General features: G+C 50.2%; 1 protein-coding gene and 1 long non-coding RNA gene across 3 annotated transcripts in view; one reads left to right on the top strand and one right to left on the bottom strand.

The window, feature by feature from the left end:
- LOC140389387 (uncharacterized) overlaps positions 1–16,560 on the bottom strand; it is a 36,234-nt gene extending 19,674 nt beyond the window's left edge. Inside the window, exon 1 of the long non-coding RNA XR_011934366.1 lies at positions 16,374–16,560. This is a non-coding gene — a long non-coding RNA (uncharacterized lncRNA). The remainder of the gene's footprint in view (positions 1–16,373) is intronic.
- Positions 16,561–16,751: 191 nt separating this feature from the next.
- abcf1 (ATP-binding cassette, sub-family F (GCN20), member 1) overlaps positions 16,752–22,567 on the top strand; it is a 127,340-nt gene continuing 121,524 nt past the window's right edge. Inside the window, exons 1-2 of one of the 2 annotated variants that reach the window (XM_072475330.1) lie at positions 16,752–16,957; positions 21,978–22,018. In XM_072475330.1, coding sequence (XP_072331431.1) covers positions 16,867–16,957; positions 21,978–22,018 — 132 coding nt within the window. In that variant the 5' untranslated portion in view covers positions 16,752–16,866. The remainder of the gene's footprint in view (positions 16,958–21,977; positions 22,019–22,567) is intronic. The other variant, XM_072475331.1, reaches the window with a different exon arrangement.

Here is a 22,567-nt window from a genome sequence, read left to right on the forward strand (position 1 = left end):
GCTTGTAAGCAAAAACTGAAGCGGGAGAATCCGTCAAAGAAAGTTGTGCATTGTTGGTCTGAGGAATCGGATGATCTCCTACGGGACTGCTTAGAGTCAGTGGACTGGCCAGTATTTCTGCGACCAGCCTGAACAGCCAGTACGCCACTACAGTAACTGACCTCATTAGTAAGTGTGTAGAAGACTGTGTGCCAAAGAAGCAAATCCGCGTGTTTCCCAACCGGAAACCCTGGATGAACAGGGATATCCACTGCTTGCTGAAGTCTAGGTCTGAGGCGTTCAAGTCAGGTGACCCTGCTCTCAACAAGAAAGCCAGATGTGACCTAAAGAAATCCATCGAAGATGCCAAAAGACAGTACCGAACCACGCTCGAGTCCCAGGCTAGCCACACGGACCCCCGCAGACTATGGCAAGGTCTGCAAGACGTAACAGGCTACAAGATGAAGGCATGTAAAATCGTCGGCTCCAATGCACCCCTCCCTAATGAGCTCAATGCATTCTATGCCCGCTTTGAGCAAGAGGTCAGCGAGAGCACGCCCTCCACTCCAGAAGCTGCAGATGAACTTGTATCTGAGATCAACACTGCAGATGTCAGAGCAGCCTTCTCGAAGGTCAACCCACGGAAAGCCACTGGCCCGGATGGGATACCCGGACGGGCACTCAGGTCTTGTGCAGATCAGCTGGCTGGAGTATTCGCAGACATCTTCAACCTCTTTCTACAACAATCTGAGATCCCTATCTGCTTCAAGAAGATGACCATCATCCCTGTATCAAAATAAAGTCAAGCAGCGTGCCTTAATGACTATCGTCCAGTGGCTCTGATATCCATCATCATGAAGTGCTTCGAAAGGTTAGTCATGACATGAATCAATTTCAGCCTCCCAGATTGCCTTGATCCACTACAGTTTGCCTACCGCTGCAACAGGTCCACAGCAGACGCCATCTCCATGGCCCTGCACTCTACCCTGGAACACCTAGATAACAAAGACACCTATGTCAGAATCCTATTTATCGACTACAGCTCAGCCTTCAACACCATCATTCCTACAAAACTCATCTCCAAACTCCGTGGCCTTGGCCTCGGCTCCTCCCTCTGCGACTGGATCCTGAACTTTCTAACCCACAGACCACAATTAGTAAAGATAGGCAACAACACCTCCTCCACGATCATCCTCAACACCGGTGCCCCACAAGGCTGTATCCTCAGCCCCCTACTATACTCCTTATACACCTATGACCATGTGGCCAAATTCCCCTCCAACTTGATCTTCAAATTTGCTGATGACACCACCATAGTGGATCGGATTTCAAACAATGACGAGACAGAGTACAGGAATGAGATAGAGAGTCTGGTGAACTGGTGCGATGACAATAATCTCTCCCTCAATGTCAACAAAACAAAGGAGATTATCATCGACTTTAGGAACCGTAGTGGAGAACATGCCCCTGTCTACATCAATGGGAACGAAGTAGAAAGGGTCGAGAGCTTCAAGGTTTTAGGTGTACAGATTACCAACAGCCTGTCCTGGTCCCCCCATGCCAACACTATAGTTAAGAAAGCCCACCAACGACTCTATTTTCTCAGAAGACTGAGGAAATTTGGCATGTCAGCTACGATCCTCACCAACTTCTACAGATGCACCATAGAAAGCATTCTTTCTGGTTGTATCACAGCTTGGTATGGAGCCTGCTCTACCCAAGACCGCAGGAAATTACAAAAGGTCGTGAATGTAGCCCAGTCCATCACGCAAACCAGCCTCCCATCCATTGACTCTATCTATAATTCCCGCTGCCTCAGAAAGGCAGCCAGCATAATTAAGGACACCACGTGCCCCGGACATACTCTCTCCCACCTTCTTCCGTCAGGAAAAAGATACCAAAGTTTGAGGACACGTACCAACCGACTCAAGAACAGCTTCTTCCCTACTGCCATCAGACTTTTGAATGGACCTACCTCGTATTAAGTTGATCCTTTCTCCACACCTTGCTATAACTGTAACATTATCTGCAGTCTCTCCTTCCTTCCCTATGTACGGTATGCATTGTTTGTACAGCATGCAAGAAACAATACTTTTCACTGTAAACTAATACATGTGACAATAATAAATCAAATCAAATGTCAGCAATAATGTTGCCAATCGGCACCGGAGACGCCAATAATGTTGCTCTTTTTAACTGGACACTGATATGACAGTTATTAATGATGATATTGCTTTTCAGAGTCGCCAGGTATCAAATTATATCACCACAAGGTTTTACCGGATATCGATCAAAGACCAAACAACCAGTTAGTTAGTTCAAGTTCAATGATAGTTTATTTACAGACAAGAATTACTTCGACATGCAACATAAAACACTACAAGCTAAATTACACCTAACACTACAACAACCTGTACTTAACTTCAGGCACCCGGCTTTATGCAGAGGAACAAGGCATTTGTTCAGATCTTGCGTGGCTGGGTCTGGAGAAGTGACTTCGTTTCTGCTGGGCTCATCCGTCTGGTTGCGATCGTTGGTCTTGAACTTGTCTTCTGGTCGTGATGCTACACTTGGTTTTAGGCGTAGGTCGGGGCCAAGAGAGACCGAGTGCCGGGGCCAAAAGAGACTGAACACATGGCAGTGTTTCTCTTTATCCTTCTGGGGTTTCGCGCTCTTTTGGGCGGTCCTTAGCTTTGGACCCAACAATTCGGCAGGCTTCTATTACTGCCTTCGATTTTGGCCAATAGAGGGGAGGGTGCCTTGATGGTGGGGCGTGTCCTGAGCGATCATTGACCTTGGCTTTTTGGGCTCCCTGAGCAAAGGGAGTGGCGCCGATGAGTCTGTTTCTGTATCTGTTACCTGAGTACAGGTCTTTTGTTCCGGGGAAATGGGCCATTAGAATGCAAAGTAGCTGGGGGTTTCAATAGCGTCTAGTTATCTGAGTTGCCAATATACATAAGCTCTGAGCGTCTGAGTCCTGGGTTGACCATATTTCCCAAGGTCCTTTGCAGGTGACCATATTTCCCGGGATCCTTTGTAAGTGGCCATCCCAGATGGCTACATCGTGGTTTAGATACACCCACGGTGCTGTTGGGGAGGGAGTTCTAGGATTTCGGCCAGCGACAGTGAAGGAACAGCGATATATTTTCCAGTCAGGATGCTGAGTGGCTTGGAGGGGGAGTTTGCAGGTGATGGCGTTCCCATGCATTCACTGCCCTTGTCCTTCTAGGTGGTAGAGGTCGTAGGTTTGGAAAGTGCTGTAGAATGATCCTTGTTGTACTGCATCGGTGCTGTAGTGCCGGTCTCATAGATAATTTCATAGAATTTACAGTGCAGAAGGAGGCCATTCGGCCCATCGGGTCTGCACCGGCCCTTGGAAAGAGCACCCTACCCAAGCCCCCATTCTCCCTGCAACCCAGTAACCCCACCCAACCTTTTTGGACACTAAGGGCAATTTAGCATGGCCAATCCACCTAACCTGCACATCTTTGGACTGTGGGAGGAAACCGGAGCACCCGGAGGAAACCCACGCAGACACGGGGAGAATGGGCAGACTCCACACAGTGACCCAAGCCGGGAATCGACCCTGGAGCTGTGAAGCAACTGTGCTAACCACTATGCTACCGTGCTGCTTGATTCCAGATGGTGTCAAGCTTCTTGAGTGTTGTTGGCGCTGCACTAGAAGGGGATGAGCTGCACTCATCCAGGCAAGTAGACAGCATTCCCGCACAGGTTCGGAGGAGTCAGGAACTGAGTTACTCTCTGCAGAATTCCCAGCCTCTGACCTGCTCTTGTAGCTGTGGTATTTATATGCCTGGTCCAGTTCAGTTTCTGGTCAATGGTAATTCTAGGATGTTGATAGCATATGTGTCTGTCGATACATAAATATATATATATATATGTTTGTGGGTGCTGATGCATATGTATCCTTGCTTGTGATTAAACTTGAGTATTTTTATATCTGCGTATATAGAAACCACTCATGCAGTGTGCAACTGTGTGGTGTTAGAAGAGCTGTGTGACATTATATTTGGGAAGGGAGCTTTGCCTTATTCGTGCCCAGCCACGAACAGCATGAAGCAAAATGTCCAAAATTGGGTACTCTAAATTAATAAACACTGCTGCTGCAATGCACCTCCACAGTCCAAGCATTGCAGCAGGAGTGTTTTTTAAAAATTTCGAGTACGCAATTTTTTTCCCCACTTAAGAGGCAATTTCGCTTGGCCAATCCACCTACGCCGCACATCTTTTGGGTTGTGGGGTGAGACCCACGCAAACACGGGGAGAATGAGCAAACTTCACACGGACAGTGACCCGGGGCCGGGATCAAACCCAGGTCCTCGGTGCCGTGAGGCAGCAGTGCTAACCACTGCACCACCGTGCTACCCTCAGGATATGGTACCTTATCAGTGGCCGCTTTAGCTCAAGCTTAGTTGGCAGGACAAGGCCAACAGTGTTGGTTCAATCCCTGTACCAGCTGAGGCTATTGAAGTCCCACCTTCTCGACCGTGCCCTTCGTCTGAGGTGTAGTAATCTTCAGGTTAAATAACCACCAGTCAGCTCTCTCCCTCAAAGGGGAAAGCATCAAATGGTCATCTGGGACAATGAAAATTTTATTTCTACTTTCTTAACAGTCTTAAAATGACCCTAATATCACAAAACATAGAAATTACCAGCTAAACAATACTTAAGTGACAATAAAACACTAAATCCTAACTTTGAACTCCACTCAAGCAAAATCCATCTCAGATCAAAATCCACTTTTAAAATAGTTAGCAGACCCAGAAATACTTGCTTAATAGGAGATTGATGGGGGAGGGTGGGGAGAGAGAGAGAGAGGGAGAAAGAGGCATCTGGTCAGGAAACAGGCTGCAGATTCTTGCCCATCTCAAACTGCTGTTTAACCTGTCAACCTTTGAGAAACTGCTCCTATCCTGTTCACAGACAAATCTTTAACTCACTGTTTTCAGAGAAGCCGTTTGACTTCATTCATGGAGATTCAGAGGCGGCTGGATGTAGCACTTGGGGAGAATGGGATCAAAGGCTATGGGGAGGAAGCAGGATTAGGCTACTGAGTTAGATGATCAGCCATGATCGTGATGAATGGTGAAGCAGGCTCGGAGAGCCAAAAGGCCCCCTCCTGCTCCTATCTTCTATGTATCTATGTATATGTTTGTGGGTGTCACTGATTTTCATTGAATTCAAATTTCACCACCTGCCTTGGCGGGGTTTAATGTGGGTCCCCAGAGCATTACTCTGGGTCTCTGGTTTACTAACCGAGTGACAATACCCACTGCAACACTGCCTCCCATGTGTACACATCTCAATCTAAAACTGAGTTTCAAAACTGAAAATTCAACAACTGAGTGCTTCAAGCCCTGGTTCTTCCCATTAACTACTTCATCCTACTGAGCTAAACATAATATCTCTAATTATGAGCTTGGACAATGGGTCATCTGGACTCGAAACATTAGCTCTTTTCTCTCCCTATCGATGCTGCCAGACCTGCTGAGATTTTCCAGCATTTTCTCTTTTGGTTCAGATTCCAGCGTCCACAGTAATTTGCTTTTATCTCTAATTATCTACCAGGGAACCATCGTTACATAAACAAAATTCCATTAGCCCAACTTAGGCAATACTTTAATTGCACCACTATCTCCAGTAGGCCTTTCAAACCAGGATTTTAAAAAAACATGGCTGCAGCAGTCACGTACTAACCCAGGCTTTTAACCCTTACTGCACCAACTACATATAATACAATATATCTGAAATTCCTACATTCACAGTCCTCAAACGTCCTTTGTTTGCCCTTTCAACCCTTGCTTTCAAGCTCACACATCCCTCCCTAGGCTGGCTGCAATGTTCCAGCGATGAACTACACAAACTTAAAGTGCAGCACCTCACCTCCCAATTTGGTATGTTGGCTCCCTCTGGACTCACAATTGAGTTCAATGACTTAAGACAGTAACCTCCCCTCTATCTTAAATCATCTTTTGTAGTTTTCAGCTCCTTGGCCTGCCCCAACACAACCCCACCCCTCCCACCATGGCCACCTGTTCCTTGCTGTTCAGTTACTCCCATTAACATATTCTGCTGTTTTACCTTTTGCCACTATTGATCCCTTAATCCTAAATGATCCCAGACTCCTAAACGACCATCTTATAGACTGACCTGATTAACACTAGAATCATAGAATCATAGAATTTACAGTGCAGAAGGAGGCCATTTGGCCCATCCAGTCTGCACCAGCTCTTGGAAAGAGCACCCTACCCAAGGTCAACACCTCCACCCTATCCCCACAACCCAGCAACCCCACCCAACACTAAGGCCAATTTTGGACACAAAGGGCAATTTACCATGGCCAATCCACCTAACCTGCACATCTTTGGACTGTGGGAGGAAACCGGAGCACCCGGAGGAAACCCACGCACACACGGGGAGGATGTGCAGACTCTGCACAGACAGTGACCCAGCGGGGAATCGAACCTGGGACCCTGGAGCTGTGAAGCAATTGTGCTATCCACAATGCTACCGTGCTGCCCTAAACTACTCCCCTGTATGCTTCACCCGATGCCGGTGTTTATGTAGTTACATTGTGTACTTTATGATGCCCTATTATGTATTTTCTTTTATTTTCATGTACTTAATGATCTATTGAGCTGCTCGCAGAAAAATACTTTTCACTGTTCCTCAGTACACGTGACAATAAATAAATCCAAATCCTAATGGCACCATTAACGCTCCTCTTTGTCTGATGTCCATCACAATTTGTCAATCTTTCCTTTGCCCCTCCTCTCTCCCCTTTCCAAATCTACCATTTGTAGTAGTCACCACTGTTTGTATAATAGTTGTATTAGAGGTAATACGGTAAGGCTCCTGTACTACAGGTATGGGGGTAGATTCCTGCCTGCTGGCTCCGCCCAGTAGGCAGAGTATAAATGTGTGTGCACACCGAGCTGCTCCCATTTCTGGTAGCAGCTGCAGGAGGCCACACATCTCTGCTTAATAAAGCCTTGATTACTCTCTACTCTCGTCTCATCGTAATTGATAGTGCATCAATTTATTAAGCAGAGATATTACAGCGATGGAACTATGCATCAAGCCTGATCGCCTACAGCTGCATCCGCAAGCAGCCAACGCCACATTGGACTTCGACCACTGGCTCGCTTTTTTCGTGAGCTACCTCCGATCCACGGCGGACCAACCCTCAGCCGCACAGAAGCTCCAGGTCCTTTACTCACGGGTGAGCTCCGATATTTTTCCCATTATGCGGGATGCGCCTACTTACACGGAAGCAATGGAGCTCCTGAAAGGACATTATGTTTGCCCGATCAACAAACTGTACGCCAGGCACCTCCTGCCCACGAGACAGCAACTCCCTGGTGAGTCTTTAGACGATTTCTGGACATACTGAACTTTTAATCAGGGATGCTTTTGTTACGGGCATGGGGTCAGCGTACATCCGCCAGCGCCGATAGAAGGGGGTAAGCGACTTCCGGGTGCGGCGATGACCAGCTGAGTCGCACGTTTCGGCAGCTCCCGGTGGAACGGACTTTTGGGCTCTTGATAGGAGCCCCAACGGCAATTTTAACGGCTAAAAACACCGTGCGGTAAACCAGAAGGGAATTCCCCCTGGACACAGATGGAAAAAGGAGAGGAAAGTGGCCGGATTGCAGCGGATCCTTTGGAACAGCGGCAAGGAAGGCAAGCAAAAACCAAGATGGCGTCGGAAGGTGGCAGTTTCACATGGGGCCCTGAACAACAAGAGTTCTTGAAATGCTGCGTGGAAGAGATAAAAAAGGAAATGAGGAAAGAGCTGTTGGCCCCGATACTACAGGCGATCGAAGGGCTAAAGGAGGAACAAAAGACCCAGGAGCGGGAGCTTCGGGTCGTGAAGGCGAAGGCAGCCGAGAATGAGGACGATATACAGGGCCTGGTGGTGAAGACGGAGATACAGGAGGCACATCAGAAACGATGTGTGGAGAGGTTGGAGGCACTGGAAAACAACGCAAGGAGGAACAACCTGAGGATTCTTGGTCTTCCTGAAGGTGTGGAGGGTGCGGACGTCGGGGCATATGTGAGCACGATGCTGCACTCGTTAATGGGAGCGGAGGCCCCGGCGGGTCCGTTGGAGGTGGAGGGAGCATACCGAGTTATGGCGCGAGGACCGAGAGCAGGAGAAACTCCCAGAGCCATAGTGGTGAGATTCCTCCGTTTTAAGGATAGAGAAATGGTCCTTAGATGGGCGAAGAAAACTCGGTGTAGTAAATGGGAGAACGCGGTGATCCGCGTTTATCAAGACTGGAGTGCGGAGGTGGCGAGAAGGAGGGCGAGCTTCAATCGGGCCAAGGCGGTGCTTCATAAAAGGAAGATAAAATTTGGAATGCTGCAACCGGCAAGACTGTGGGTCACATATCAAGGGAGGCACCACTACTTTGAGACGGCGGATGAAGCGTGGACTTTTATTGTAGAAGAAAAACTGGAATGAGTGGATTATTAAAAAGAACGTTTGGACAAAGTGGTGGGGCGAATGTGGGGGGCGAAGAGGGGTTTTATGTTCTAATCCTGCGGTGTGGTAACTTTTCTCTCTCCCACAGGGGGTGATGGGGGGAGGTGGGGAGGGAGAGGAGATGGGGCGTTGGCCATGGGGGGCGGGGCCAAGGGAGAAGCGCGGGCTTGGCTCCCGCGCTATGATAATTATGGCGGGAATAGAGAAGCAGGGAGGAGGGGGCGTCGCACGGTGCGAGCCGTGGTCACGGGGGGAAGCCGAGGTCAGCCAGACTTTGCTGACTTCTGGAAGCAACATGGGGGGAGTAATTACGCTAGCGGGGGGTCTAGCGGGGGGGGTGGGAGGGGGGAATTACTGGGTTGCTGCTGCTGGGGAAAGGGGGGAGCGGGTACGGGAGAGGATGGGCGGGGGGGCACCGCCTGGGGGAGATACAGCTGCGTGGGAACTGGGTGAGAAGCTGGAAAAAGATGATGGCTAATCGGCAAGGGGGGGGGGGGGTGGGAAGCCCCCCAACTCGGCTGATCACGTGGAACGTGAGAGGGCTCAACGGGCCGATAAAGAGGGCACGGGTACTCGCACACCTTAAGAAACTTAAAGCAGATGTGGTCATGTTACAGGAAACGCACCTGAAACTGATAGACCAGGTTAGCTGCGTAAAGGATGGGTGGGGCAGGTGTTCCATTCGGGGCTAGATGCGAAAAACAGGGGGGTGGCTATATTGGTGGGGAAGCGGGTAATGTTCGAGGTAAAGACTATAGTGGCGGATAACGGGGGCAGATACGTGATGGTGAGTGGCAAACTACAGGGAGAGACGGTGGTTTTGGTAAACGTGTATGCCCCGAACTGGGATGATGCCAATTTTATGAGGCGGATGCTAGGACGCATTCCGGACCTAGAGACGGGAAAGCTGATAATGGGGGGAGACTTTAACACGGTGTTGGAACCAGGGCTGGATAGGTCGAAGTCCAGGACTGGAAGGAGGCCGGCAGCAGCCAAGGTGCTTAAAGATTTTATGGAGCAGATGGGAGGTGTGGACCCGTGGAGATTTAGTAGACCTAGGAGTAAGGAGTTCTCGTTTTTCTCCTATGTCCATAAAGTCTATTCGCGCATAGACTTTTTTGTGCTGGGTAGGGCATTGATCCCGAAGGTGAGGGGAACGGAGTATACGGCTATAGCCATTTCGGATCACGCCCCACACTGGGTGGACTTGGAGATAGGGGAGGAAACAGGAGGGCGCCCACCCTGGAGAATGGACATGGGACTAATGGCGGATGAGGGGGTGTGTCTAAGGGTGAGGGGATGTATTGAAAAGTACTTGGAACTCAATGACAATGGGGAGGTCCAGGTGGGAGTGGTCTGGGAGGCGTTGAAGGCGGTGGTTAGGGGGGAGCTGATATCAATAAGGGCACATAAAGGGAAGCAGGAGAGTAAGGAACGGGAGCGGTTGCTGCAAGAACTTTTGAGGGTGGACAGACAATATGCGGAAGCACCGGAGGAGGGATTGTACAGGGAAAGGCAAAGGCTGCATGTGGAATTTGACTTGCTGACTACAGGCACTGCAGAGGCACAATGGAGGAAGGCACAGGGTGTACAGTATGAATATGGGGAGAAGGCGAGCAGATTGCTGGCACACCAATTGAGGAAAAGGGGAGCAGCGAGGGAAATAGGGGGAGTGAGGGACGAGGAAGGAGAGATGGAGCGGGGAGCGGAGAGAGTGAATGAAGTGTTCAAGACATTTTATAAAAAATTATATGAAGCTCAACCCCCGGATGGGAGGGAGAGAATGATGGACTTTTTGGATCGGCTGGAAATTCCCAAGGTGAAAGAGCAGGAAAGGGTGGGACTGGGAGCACAGATCGAGGTAGAAGAAGTGGTGAAAGGAATTATGAGCATGCAGACGGGAAAGGCCCCGGGACCGGACGGATTCCCAGTCGAATTCTATAGAAAATATTTGGACTTGCTCGCCCCGGTACTGACGAGGACCTTAATGAGGCAAAGGAAAGGGGACAACTGCCCCCGACTATGTCTGAAGCAACGATATCACTTCTCTTAAAGAAGGAAAAGGACCCACTACAATGCGGGTCCTACAGACCAATTTCCCTCCTAAATGTGGATGCCAAGGTCCTGGCCAAGGTAATGGCAATGAGAATAGAGGAATGTGTCCCGGGGGTGGTTCACGAGGACCAAACTGGGTTTGTGAAGGGGAGACAGCTGAACACGAATATACGGAGGCTGTTAGGGGTAATGATGATGGCCCCACCAGAGGGTGAAACAGAGATAGTAGTGGCGATGGATGCCGAGAAAGCATTTGATAGAGTGGAATGGGATTATTTGTGGGAGGTGTTGAGGAGATTTGGTTTTGGAGAGGGGTATGTTAGATGGGTGCAGCTATTGTATAGGGCCCCAGTGGCGAGTGTGGTCACGAATGGACGGGGATCGGCATATTTTCGGCTCCATAGGGGGACAAGGCAGGGATGCCCTCTGTCCCCATTACTGTTTGCACTGGCGATTGAGCCCCTGGCGATAGCGTTGAGGGGTTCCAAGAAGTGGAGGGGAGTACTTAGGGGAGGAGAAGAGCACCGGGTATCTTTGTATGCGGACGATTTGCTACTATACGTGGCGGACCCGGTGGAGGGGATGCCAGAAATAATGCGGATACTTGGGGAGTTTGGGGATTTTTCAGGGTATAAATTGAACATGGGGAAAAGTGAGTTGTTTGTGGTGCATCCAGGGGAGCAGAGTAGAGAAATAGAGGACCTACCGTTGAGGAAGGTAACAAGAGACTTTCGTTACCTGGGGATCCAGATAGCTAAGAATTGGGGCACATTGCACAGGTTAAATTTAACGCGGTTGGTGGAACAGATGGAGGAAGATTTCAAGAGGTGGGATATGGTAGCCCTGTCAATGGCAGGGAGGGTGCAGGCGGTTAAGATGGTGGTCCTCCCGAGATTCCTCTTTGTGTTTCAGTGCCTCCCGGTGGTGATCACGAAGGCTTTTTTTAAAAGGATTGAAAAGAGCATCATGGGTTTTGTTTGGGCCGGGAAGACCCCGAGAGTGAGGAAGGGATTCTTACAGCGTAGTAGGGATAGGGGGGGGCTGGCACTACCGAGCCTAAGTGAGTACTATTGGGCCGCTAATATTTCAATGGTGAGTAAGTGGATGGGAGAGGAGGAGGGAGCGGCGTGGAAGAGATTAGAGAGGGCGTCCTGTAGGGGGACTAGCCTGCAGGCTATGGTGACAGCCCCATTGCCGTTCTCACCGAGGAACTACACCACAAGCCCGGTGGTGGTAGCTACACTGAAGATTTGGGGACAGTGGAGACGGCACAGGGGAAAGACTGGAGCCTTGGGGGGGTCCCCGATAAGAAACAACCACAGGTTTGCCCCGGGGGGAATGGATGGGGGATATGGAATGTGGCAAAGAGCAGGAATAACGCAACTGAAAGATCTATTTGTGGATGGGAAGTTCGCGAGTCTGGGAGCGCTGACCGAGAAATATGGGTTGCCCCAAGGGAATGCATTCAGGTATATGCAACTGAGGGCTTTTGCGAGGCAACAGGTGAGGGAATTTCCGCAGCTCCCGACACAAGAGGTGCAGGACAGAGTGTTCTCAAAGACATGGGTGGGGGATGGTAAGGTGTCAGATATATATAGGGAAATGAGGGACGAAGGGGAGACTATGGTTGATGAACTAAAAGGGAAATGGGAAGAAGAGCTGGGGGAGGAGATTGAGGAGGGGCTGTGGGCGGATGCTCTAAGTAGGGTAAACTCGTCGTCCTCGTGTGCCAGGCTAAGCCTGATTCAGTTTAAGGTATTACACAGGGCGCATATGACTGGAGCGCGGCTCAGTAAATTTTTTGGGGTGGAGGATAGGTGTGCGAGGTGCTCGAGAAGCCCAGCGAATCATACCCATATGTTTTGGGCATGCCCGGCACTACGGGGGTTTTGGATGGGGGTGACAAAGGTGCTTTCAAAAGTAGTGGGGGTCCGGGTCGAACCAAGCTGGGGGTTGGCTATATTTGGGGTTGCACAAGAGCCGGGAGTGCAGGAGGCGAGAGAGGCCGATGTTTTGGCCTTTGCGTCCCTAGTAGCCCGGCGCAGAATATTGCTAATGTGGAAGGAAGCCAAGCCCCTGGGGGTGGAGACCTGGATAAATGACATGGCGGGGTTTATAAAGCTAGAGCGGATTAAGTTCGTCCTAAGGGGGTCGGCCCAAGGGTTCACCAGGCGGTGGCAACCGTTCGTCGAATACCTTGCGGATAGATAGATGGAAGGGGAAAATGAAAGCTGCAGCAGCAGCAGCCCAGGATTTGGGGGGGGGGGGGGCGGGGGGGGGGTGTAACTTATGACAAGACAGTTGCCAATTAGGGCTAGTTTTCATTTTTGTTATTTAATATTTATTCATTTTTTGTTTTTTGTTTATATAAAATAGGTCATTGTTATTTGTGCTGTTATAATATTGTGTAAAGGATGCACAATGTACTGTGTTGGTTGACCAAAAATTTTTCAATAAAATATTTATTAAAAAAAAAAGAAGGGGGTAAGCTCGACCTTGCGGCAACCAGGCAGCTCGCAAACTCACCGACTATTGCCTCCCATAACGTACAGTCGTACGCTCCCGACCGCACGGCACCCTCATGAACATCATGGGACCCACCGGTTTCCACCCCAAGCCTGCACCGCGCGGCAGCCAGCCAACCCCGGGAGGCCCAAATGCTACTTCTGCGGGCAGACCAAACACCCTCGGCAGCGCTGCCCAGCGCGGAGTGTAAACTGCAAGGCCTGTGGAGAGAAAGGACATTTTGCTGCTGTGTGCCAGGCCCGGTCGATCGCTGCAGTTTCTAGGCTCAGCGTTCCTGCACCCCCATGTGTGACCCGTGGGCGCCGCCATTTTTGTACCCACAGACCATGTGCGGCTCGTGGGCGCCGCCATCTTCCCCCCCAGCAGACCACATGGGGCCCGTGGGCGCCAACTTTAACGCCGCCCGCCATGTGCGCGCCGTGGGCGCCGCCGTCTTCAGCGCTATTTTGGACGGCACCTCAGGACTCCGGTTCATCGGGATCTTCATCTGGCCTGCCGCCACCGCCGACCAGCCCGGGGCCCCCATCACGCTCGACCAGTCCCGGCCTCACAACCTCGCAACCGCGACGACGACGGTGAAAGTTGATGGGCACAAGACTTCCTGCCTTTTTGACTCCGGGAGCACGGAAAGCTCTATCCACCCCTCTACAGTAAGGTGCTGCTTCCTCGCGGTTACCCCATTACCCAAAGAATCTCCCTGGCCTCCGGATCCCATTCCGTGGAAATCCGAGGGTACTGCATCGCCACCCTCACCGTCCAGGGCGTAGAGTTCAGCAACTTCCAACTCTACGTCTTCCCCAACCTCTGCGCTGCCCTGTTACTCGGCCTGAACTTCCAGTGCAACCTCCAAAGCCTAACTCTAAAATTCGGCGGACCCCTATCACCCCTCACCATATGCGGCCTCACGACCCTTAATGTTGACCCACCTTCCCTGTTTGCAAACCTCACCCCGGATTGCAAACCCGCTGCCACCAGGTGCAGACGGTACAGTGCCCAGGACAGGACCTTCATCAGGTCAGAGGTCCAGCGGTTACTGCGGGAAGGCATCATTGAGGCCAGCAACAGTCCCTGGAGAGCCCAAGTGCTAGTAGTAAAGACTGAGGAGAAACACAGGATGGTCATTGACTACAGTCAGACCATCAATTGGTACATGCAGCTCAACGCATACCCCCTCCCTCCATATCTGATATGGTCAATCAGATTGCACAGTACCGAGTCTTTGCTACAGTGGACCTGAAATCTGACTACCACCAGCTCCCATCCGCAAGGCGGACCGCCAATACATTGCGTTCGAAGCAGACGGCCGCCTTTACCACTTCCTTAGGGTTCTCTTCGGCATCACTAACGGGGTCTCGGTCTTCCGTGTGATGGACCGAATGGTTGACAGGTACGGGCTGCGGGCCACCTTCCTGTACCTAGATAACGTCACCATCTGAGGCCACGACCAGCAGAACCATGACGTTAACCTTTTCAAATTTCTCCAAACTCCTGAACCTCACGTACAATAAGAAGAAGTGCGTGTTCCGCACCAACCGCTTAGCCATCTTTGGCTATGTTGTGGAAAATGGAGTTCTAGGGCCCGACCCCGACCGCAAGCGCCCCCTCATGGAACTCCCACTCCCCCACTGCCCCAATGCCCTGAAACGATGCCTGGGGTTTTTCTCCTATTATGCCCAGTGGGTCCCTAACAAGGCCCGCCCACTCATCCACTCCACAGTTTTCCTCCTGACGGCTGAGGCCCGCCAGGCCTTCAACCATATCAAGGCTGACATTGCCAAGGCCGCAATGCACGCGGTCGACGAGACCCTCCCCTTTCAGGTCGAGATCGATGCATCGGACGTCGCTCTGGCCGCCACCCTCAACCAGGCAGGCAGACCCGTGGCATTCTTTTCACAAACCCTTCATGCCTCCGAAATTCAGCACTCCTCTGTCGAAAAGGAGGCCCAAGCCATCGTAGAAGCTGTGTGGTATTGGAGGCATTATCTGGCTGGCAGGAGATTCACTCTCCTCACTGACCAACGGTCGGTTGCCTTCATGATTAATAATACACAGCGGGGCAAGATCAAAATTGACAAAATCTTAAGGTGGAGGATCGAGCTCTCCGCCTACAATTACGAGATTTTGTATCGCCCCGGGAAGCTCAACGAGCCCCCCCGATGCCCTATCCCGAGGTACATGTGCCACCGCACAAGTGGACCGACTCCGGGCCCCACACGATGGTCTCTGTCACCCAGGGGTCACCTGGTCCTTTCACTTTATAAAGGCCCGCAACCTGCCCTACTCCATTGCGGAGGTCAGTGCCGTCACCAGAGACTGCCAGGTCTGCGCGGAGTGCAAACCGCACTTCTACCGGCCAGATCAAGCGAACCTGGTGAAGGACTCCCGCCCCTTGAATGCCTCAGCGTGGACCTCAAAGGGCCCATCCCCTCCACCGACCGAAACACGTACTTCCTGAACGTGGTCGATGAATACTCCAGCTTCCCCTTCGCCATCCCATGCCCCGATATGACGTCTGCCACAATCATTAAAGCACTCAACAGCATCTTCGCCATGTTTGGTTTCCCCGCTTACGTCCACAGCGACCAGGGATCCTCCTTTATGAATGATGAGCTGCGTCAGTTCCTGCTCAGCAAGGGCATTGCCTCGAGCAGGACGACCAGCTACAACCCCCGGGGAAATGGGCAGATGGAGAGGGAGAATGGACGGTCTGGAAGGCCGTCCCGCTGGCCCTGCGGTCTAAAAATCTCACGGTCTCTCGCTGGCAAGAGGTCCTCCCCGACGCGCTCCATTCTATCCGATCGCTACTCTGCGCTGCGACTAATGAAACCCCCCATGAACGCCTCCTTGCCTTCCCTAGGAAGTCCATCTCCGGGGTTTCGCTCACAACGTGGCTGGCAGCTCCAGGACCCGTCCCCCTCCGCAAACACGTGCGACTCCACAAGGCGGACCTGTTGGTCGAAAGGGTACAACTGTTGCATGCAAACCCGCAGTACGCCCACGCGGCATACCCCGACGGCCGCCAGGACACCCCCTCCCTCCGATTGCCCCGGTGCCACCCACCCTCCCCCCAGCGCACCTCACTACTGCCCCCGCCCCAGGACGATCCGTCCTCCCACTGGTGAATGAAGAGGTCTGTTCCAGAAACACATATATAGACAAATTCAAAGATGCCAAACAATGCTAGGAATGCGAGCATTAGCAGGTGATTAAATCTTTACAGATCCAGAGATGTGTTTCTGGAACATACCTCTTCATTCACCTGAGGAAGGAGCAGCGCTCCGAAAGCTAGTGCTTCAAAACAAACCTGTTGGACTTTAACCTGGTGTTGTAAGACTTCGTACTGTACTCGTCGTAATTGATAGTGCATCAACATTCCTTACATTTCTGCCTCTCTTCAATTCTGTAGAAGGGTCATTTAGATCTCAGATGTTAAATGTCTTTCTATTTTTATTTCAGATTTCCAGCAACCACGTTATTTTGCTTTTATTTGTCCAGTGCGCAGCCGCCTCACGCCTTTGGATCGTTAATGCGCTTGCGCGGTGCCGCTGGCTGTGCCCGCCCACCTTTCTCCAGTGCGCAGCCGTGTTGCGTTTTGGAGGTCGACCTCATTGAGCTTGCGTGGGTGCGTAGTTTCCCCCCGTCCTCCCTCCTACCCCGCCCCAACGTCAAGCCCCGCCCCTCCACGTGAAGCCCGTTCGGGGGGGGGGGGGTGCGGAGAGAGCATCCGGGGCAGCGCGGAGTGGGCAGCACGAGCGCCTTGCAGAAGCCGCCGGAACTTTCCAGAGAGACAGGTGGCAATGCCGCGAGCCAGAGCAAAGGCCGGGGAGGCCGGCAACGGGGAGGAGTGGGTGGGCGGAGAGGAGCCGAACGCCCCACCGACCCAGGACGGTGAGACACAGCCTGAACCGGGGATTTACAGACCTTGGGTGGGGGAAGGGTATATTTCTTTACACATTCCTGATCCCCACAGGCAGCTGTTACCCCCAATAATACTGGGGATGTAAACCCCAGAGTCTGATCCCCACAGCCAGCTGTTACCCCCAATAATACTGGGGATGTAAACCCCAGAGTCTGATCCCCACAGCCAGCTGTTACCCCCAATAATACTGGGGATGTAAACCCGAGTCTGACCCTCACAGCCAGCTGTTACCCCCAATAATACTGAGGATATAAACCCCAGAGTCTGATCCCCACAGCCAGCTGTTACCCCCAATAATACTGGGGATGTAAACCCCAGAGTCTGATCCCCACAGCCAGCTGTTACCCCCAATAATACTGAGGATATAAACCCCAGAGTCTGATCCCCACAGCCAGCTGTTACCCCCAATAATACTGGGGATGTAAACCCGAGTCTGATCCCCACAGGCAGCTGTTACCCCCAATAATACTGAGGATATAAACCCCAGAGTCTGATCCCCACAGCCAGCTGTTACCCCCAATAATACTGGGGATGTAAACCCCAGAGTCTGATCCCCACAGCCAGCTGTTACCCCCAATAATACTGGGGATGTAAACCCCAGAGTCTGATCCCCACAGCCAGCTGTTACCCCCAATAATACTGAGGATGTAAACCCCAGAGTCTGACCCTCACAGGCAGCTGTTACCCCCAATAATACTGGGGATGTAAACCCGAGTCTGATCCCCACAGGCAGCTGTTACCCCCAATAATACTGGGGATGTAAACCCCAGAGTCTGATCCCCACAGCCAGCTGTTACCCCCAATAATACTGGGGATATAAACCCCAGAGTCTGATCCCCACAGGCAGCTGTTACCCCCAATAATACTGGGGATGTAAACCCCAGAGTCTGATCCCCACAGCCAGCTGTTACCCCCAATAATACTGAGGATGTAAACCCCAGAGTCTGATCCCCACAGCCAGCTGTTACCCCCAATAATACTGGGGATGTAAACCCCAGAGTCTGATCCCCACAGCCAGCTGTTACCCCCAATAATACTGAGCATGTAAACCCCAGAGTCTGACCCTCACAGGCAGCTGTTACCCCCAATAATACTGGGGATGTAAACCCGAGTCTGATCCCCACAGGCAGCTGTTACCCCCAATAATACTGGGGATGTAAACCCCAGAGTCTGATCCCCACAGGCAGCTGTTACCCCCCAATAATACTGGGGATGTAAACCCCAGAGTCTGATCCCCACAGCCAGCTGTTACCCCCAATAATACTGAGGATGTGAACCCCAGAGTCTGATCCCCACAGCCAGCTGTTACCCCCAATAATACTGAGGATGTAAACCCCAGAGTCTGATCCCCACAGCCAGCTGTTACCCCCAATAATACTGGGGATGTAAACCCCAGAGTCTGATCCCCACAGGCAGCTGTTACCCCCCAAAAATACTGGGGATGTAAACCCCAGAGTCTGATCCCCACAGGCAGCTGTTACCCCCAATAATACTGGGGATATAAACCCCAGAGTCTGATCCCCGCAGCCAGCTGTTACCCCCAATAATACTGGGGATATAAACCCCAGAGTCTGACCCTCACAGGCAGCTGTTACCCCCATTAATACTGGGGATGTAAACCCCACAGTCTGATTCCCACAGGCAGCTGTTACCCCCCATAATACTGAGGATGCAAACCCCAGAGTCTGATCCCCACAGCCAGCTGTTACCCCCAATAATACTGAGGATGTAAACCCCAGAGTCTGATCCCCACAGCCAGCTGTTACCCCCAATAATACTGGGGATGTAAACCCCAGAGTCTGATCCCCACAGCCAGCTGTTACCCCCAGTAATACTGAGGATATAAACCTGAGTATGACCCTCATAGCCGGCTGTTGTCCCCAATAATACTGAGGAAATAAACCCCAGAGTCTAACCCTTATAGCCAACTGTTGTCCCCAATAATACTGAAGATATAAACCCCAGAGTCTGATCCCCACAGGCAGCTGTTACCCCCAATAATACTGGGGATGTAAACCCCAGAGTCAGATCCCCACAGGCAGCTGTTACCCCCAATAATACTGAGGATATAAACCTGAGTATGACCCTCATAGCCAGCTGTTGTCCCCAATAATACTGAGGAAATAAACCCCAGAGTCTAACCCTTATAGCCAGCTGTTATCCCCAATAATGCTGAGCATATAACCCCCAGATTGTGTTTCTCACAGCCAGCTGTTACCCCAATTGCCGCAGTAAGGGATTGATTTTTTTTCATCCTGTAAGATGGCTTGCGTTGTGATGGTCAACTCTTGTGTTCAGCATCACCTGGTGTGTCTTGGGAGCTCCACTCTGGCATGGTGGTCTCTGCAGAAGGGTTTGAGGGTGCACGATTCACTGGCCTTTGTTTTCTCTCAGCCCTTTTCTCGGCCACCTGCTCACGTCTTTCATTGCTCTTCCAGACAGTCCAGCTCCAGAGGTCATGGCTGTCTCCCAGTTCTCAGTGTCAGCCATCTTCATATCTTGCTTGCCGGTGCCCTTGTAACGGGGTTATGGACGCCCAAGAGTTGTGGCCCAGTGGCCAGTTAAGGCTGCGTATAAATGGCTATCATTCATCTGATGAACATGGCTAAGCTAGTGCAGCCATCATTGGCTGAGTAAAGAGTGTGCACTGATGAAACTATCATGTTCCAACACGTAGGAGTTGGTGACCTTGTCCTGCCAAGAAATGCTGAGGATACATTTGACCTTCTGATGTTCAATGGAGCAAATCGCGGTTCATCCAGGACTGGATTTTGGACAAGCGGGGGGGAAATGAGTGTGGTGTAGAGGTAGAACTGGGTATCATCAGCGAATGTGTGTAAGCCTGATATTTGCGGATTTTGCCACGGTGCAGTTTGTGGATAAGGAAGGGGAAGGGCCAGAGATGGATCTTCGGGGCCTCTGGAGGTAATGGTGCAATAGGAGAAGGGGAGAAAAGCCATTGCTAAAGATACTGTGTTTACCATTGGATAGTTAAGGAGGGGTCAATTTTAGATGACAAAGAACAACTTTGTATTTCTCTTGCACCTTTCATAACGTCCAGGCATCCCAGTATGTTTCACCGCCAATGAAGTATTTTTGAAGTGCATTTACTGGATGATGATGATGCATGAAACATGGCAGCCAACCTGCACATACAACAAACTCCCAAAAACAGCATTGAGATATTGACCAGATAATCTACTCCTGGTATTGTTTGAGGGATTAAAAGTGACCGGGGCAACAAAAATAAAACTGCAATAACAGCTGGTTTAACATTGTGTAACTACTTACCTGTAGAGATAACAGAAATTGGGATTGTTCTCCTGAGACCAAAGAATGAGAAGGGGAGGTTTGAAACAAATTCAGAAGCATGAGTGATTTTGAATGTGTGGATCAAGAGAAACTGTTTCCAGTGGCATGAGGGTTGGTACCCAGTGGACACCAGAATTACAGTAATTGGCAATAGAGCTGGGATGAATTTTCTTACACAGCAAGTTGTGATCGGGTAAACGCTGTTTGAAAGGGCAGTGGAAGCCGATTCCATTGCCACTTGTGAAGGGGAATTGGATAACTACTTAAAGGGAAAAAAATATATGGAGCTTTGGGGAAAGAGCAGGAGAGTGAGATTAAATGATTCCAAGAAAAAGCCGGCACAGGGTTGAGAAGCCCCGTTCTTTTTAGTATCACTGATTCTGGAGGTTGTTCATATTGTGCTGTTGCAAAATTTCTACTTTCTGGAATCCACAGGATCATTTGTGAAGTTAGATTGTGCTCATGGATTGAAGCGGTTACGCCATTTCAAACTAACAGTGCAGTTAGACAGTCATAAAATCAAAACTAAATGCATAGAGCTTGTTCCCTCGGGTTGGTGCCTTAATGTTGGATTTCAGTTTTTTGTACATCAATAGCTGTATTGTAAATAAAATAATTCTGAATATAAAAATGAAGCAGTCCATCCATGTAGAATAACGCAGCAAATTTATTATGTTCTTTATGGGTAAGATTTGATTGCAACCAAAGCTACTGTAATTGTATAAATTAAAGTGGTGTTACAGGCCACTTTAAAAAAAAAAAAATTAATTTAGAGTACCCAATTCATTTTTTCCAATTAAAGGGCAATTTAGCGTGGCCGATTCACCTACCCTGCACATCTTTGGGTTGTGGGGGCGAAACCCACGCAAACAAGGGGAGAATGTACAAACTCCACACGGACAGTGACCCAGAGCCAGGATCGAACCTGGGACCTCAGCACCGTGAGGCAGCAGGGCTAACCCACTGCACCACCGTGCTGCCCTTGGGTTGTAGAGTTAGGGGCTGTACATTTGTTATATCTCACTTTGTGAATATATCTAAAACCAAATAAAGATTGATTTCTGGTCTCCTCCACCGACTGGCTGCAAGTATGGCCAGATGCTATGAAATAACCTAATACTTCGGCCTCAATCTGAATAACTAAATGCCCACTCAGTCTGCCTTCAGACGGATTGCAGAGGTACATGTACAGAACATTCAAATATCCAATCCAGAACAAGGAGGCATTTGGTTATCACAACCCTAAATTATGCGAGCTTGAAATGCCAGAGGATACAAGGCTGGAAATGGGATTAGAGCAGTTAAGTGCTTGATGGCTGGGCCGAAGGGCCCCCTTTATGCCGTGAAACTCTATGACTCTGTGAAATTGGATATAGACTGTCAGTGTGAGTCAACTGACATAACAGTAAGGCTGAACGTGGACTACTTCCAAAAGTTATTAACTGCAGGCTTGAATTGTTAGTGCTTCCTCGTTATTGTACAGTTGCATCAGCTTAGATTCTGTCCTGCAATGTTAATGCTGAAGTTCAAGGTGGGGCTTGGACCCTTAGCCATCTGACAAGGGTACTTGCAACTGAATCATGTTGACATCAACTTGTTGCTTCTGGCATTCCATTGCTATTTATTTTTTTAAAAAGTTTGCTTTCTGATACTGAGATTTTAATTTTCTTCTCACAGTTCTGAAGAAAGGAAAAAAAGATAAGAAGGCCAAGAAATCGGTGTGTGGATATCTATATATCTTTTGTAAATAATTTGTTTTGCATTACCTTTCAAACACTGCGCCAGGTTCTTGGAATAATTTCTACCCCCGGACAGGCCATTCATTTGAATAATTAATCTACCCCTGATTATGGCAGTGTGATCCACGCATTTATCCCGTCACAGCCCATTTTGAGTGGCTTGGACTGCATGTTATAGGTCAGGAGTTTATTTGTAACCTTGTGATTTCTACATATGAAGTCTGCATTTGCCCCAGTTTGTGTCTGTGTCGATACACACTCACACACACACACACACACACGTGCCCATAGATGTGTTCGCGTTTCTGTGTTCCACTCTCAGGTTTGTACTTTCATAAGACCATAAGACAGAGGAGCAGAATTAGCCACATCGATGGGTTTGAAATTGTCCCAGTGTTTTGCATTCAATTTCTTTCTTTTTGGTACTCTTCCCTTTCCCCCGGATGTGGTCACTATTCGGGTGTGAAACCTCAGCAGTGTGTATTGCCAGTCTGTCTGGCTGTGAAAAGCACCGCAGCTCAGGCATTA

This window comes from Scyliorhinus torazame, chromosome 14 (genome assembly GCF_047496885.1).
Source record: "Scyliorhinus torazame isolate Kashiwa2021f chromosome 14, sScyTor2.1, whole genome shotgun sequence".
Classification (NCBI taxonomy): Eukaryota; Metazoa; Chordata; class Chondrichthyes; order Carcharhiniformes; family Scyliorhinidae; genus Scyliorhinus; species Scyliorhinus torazame.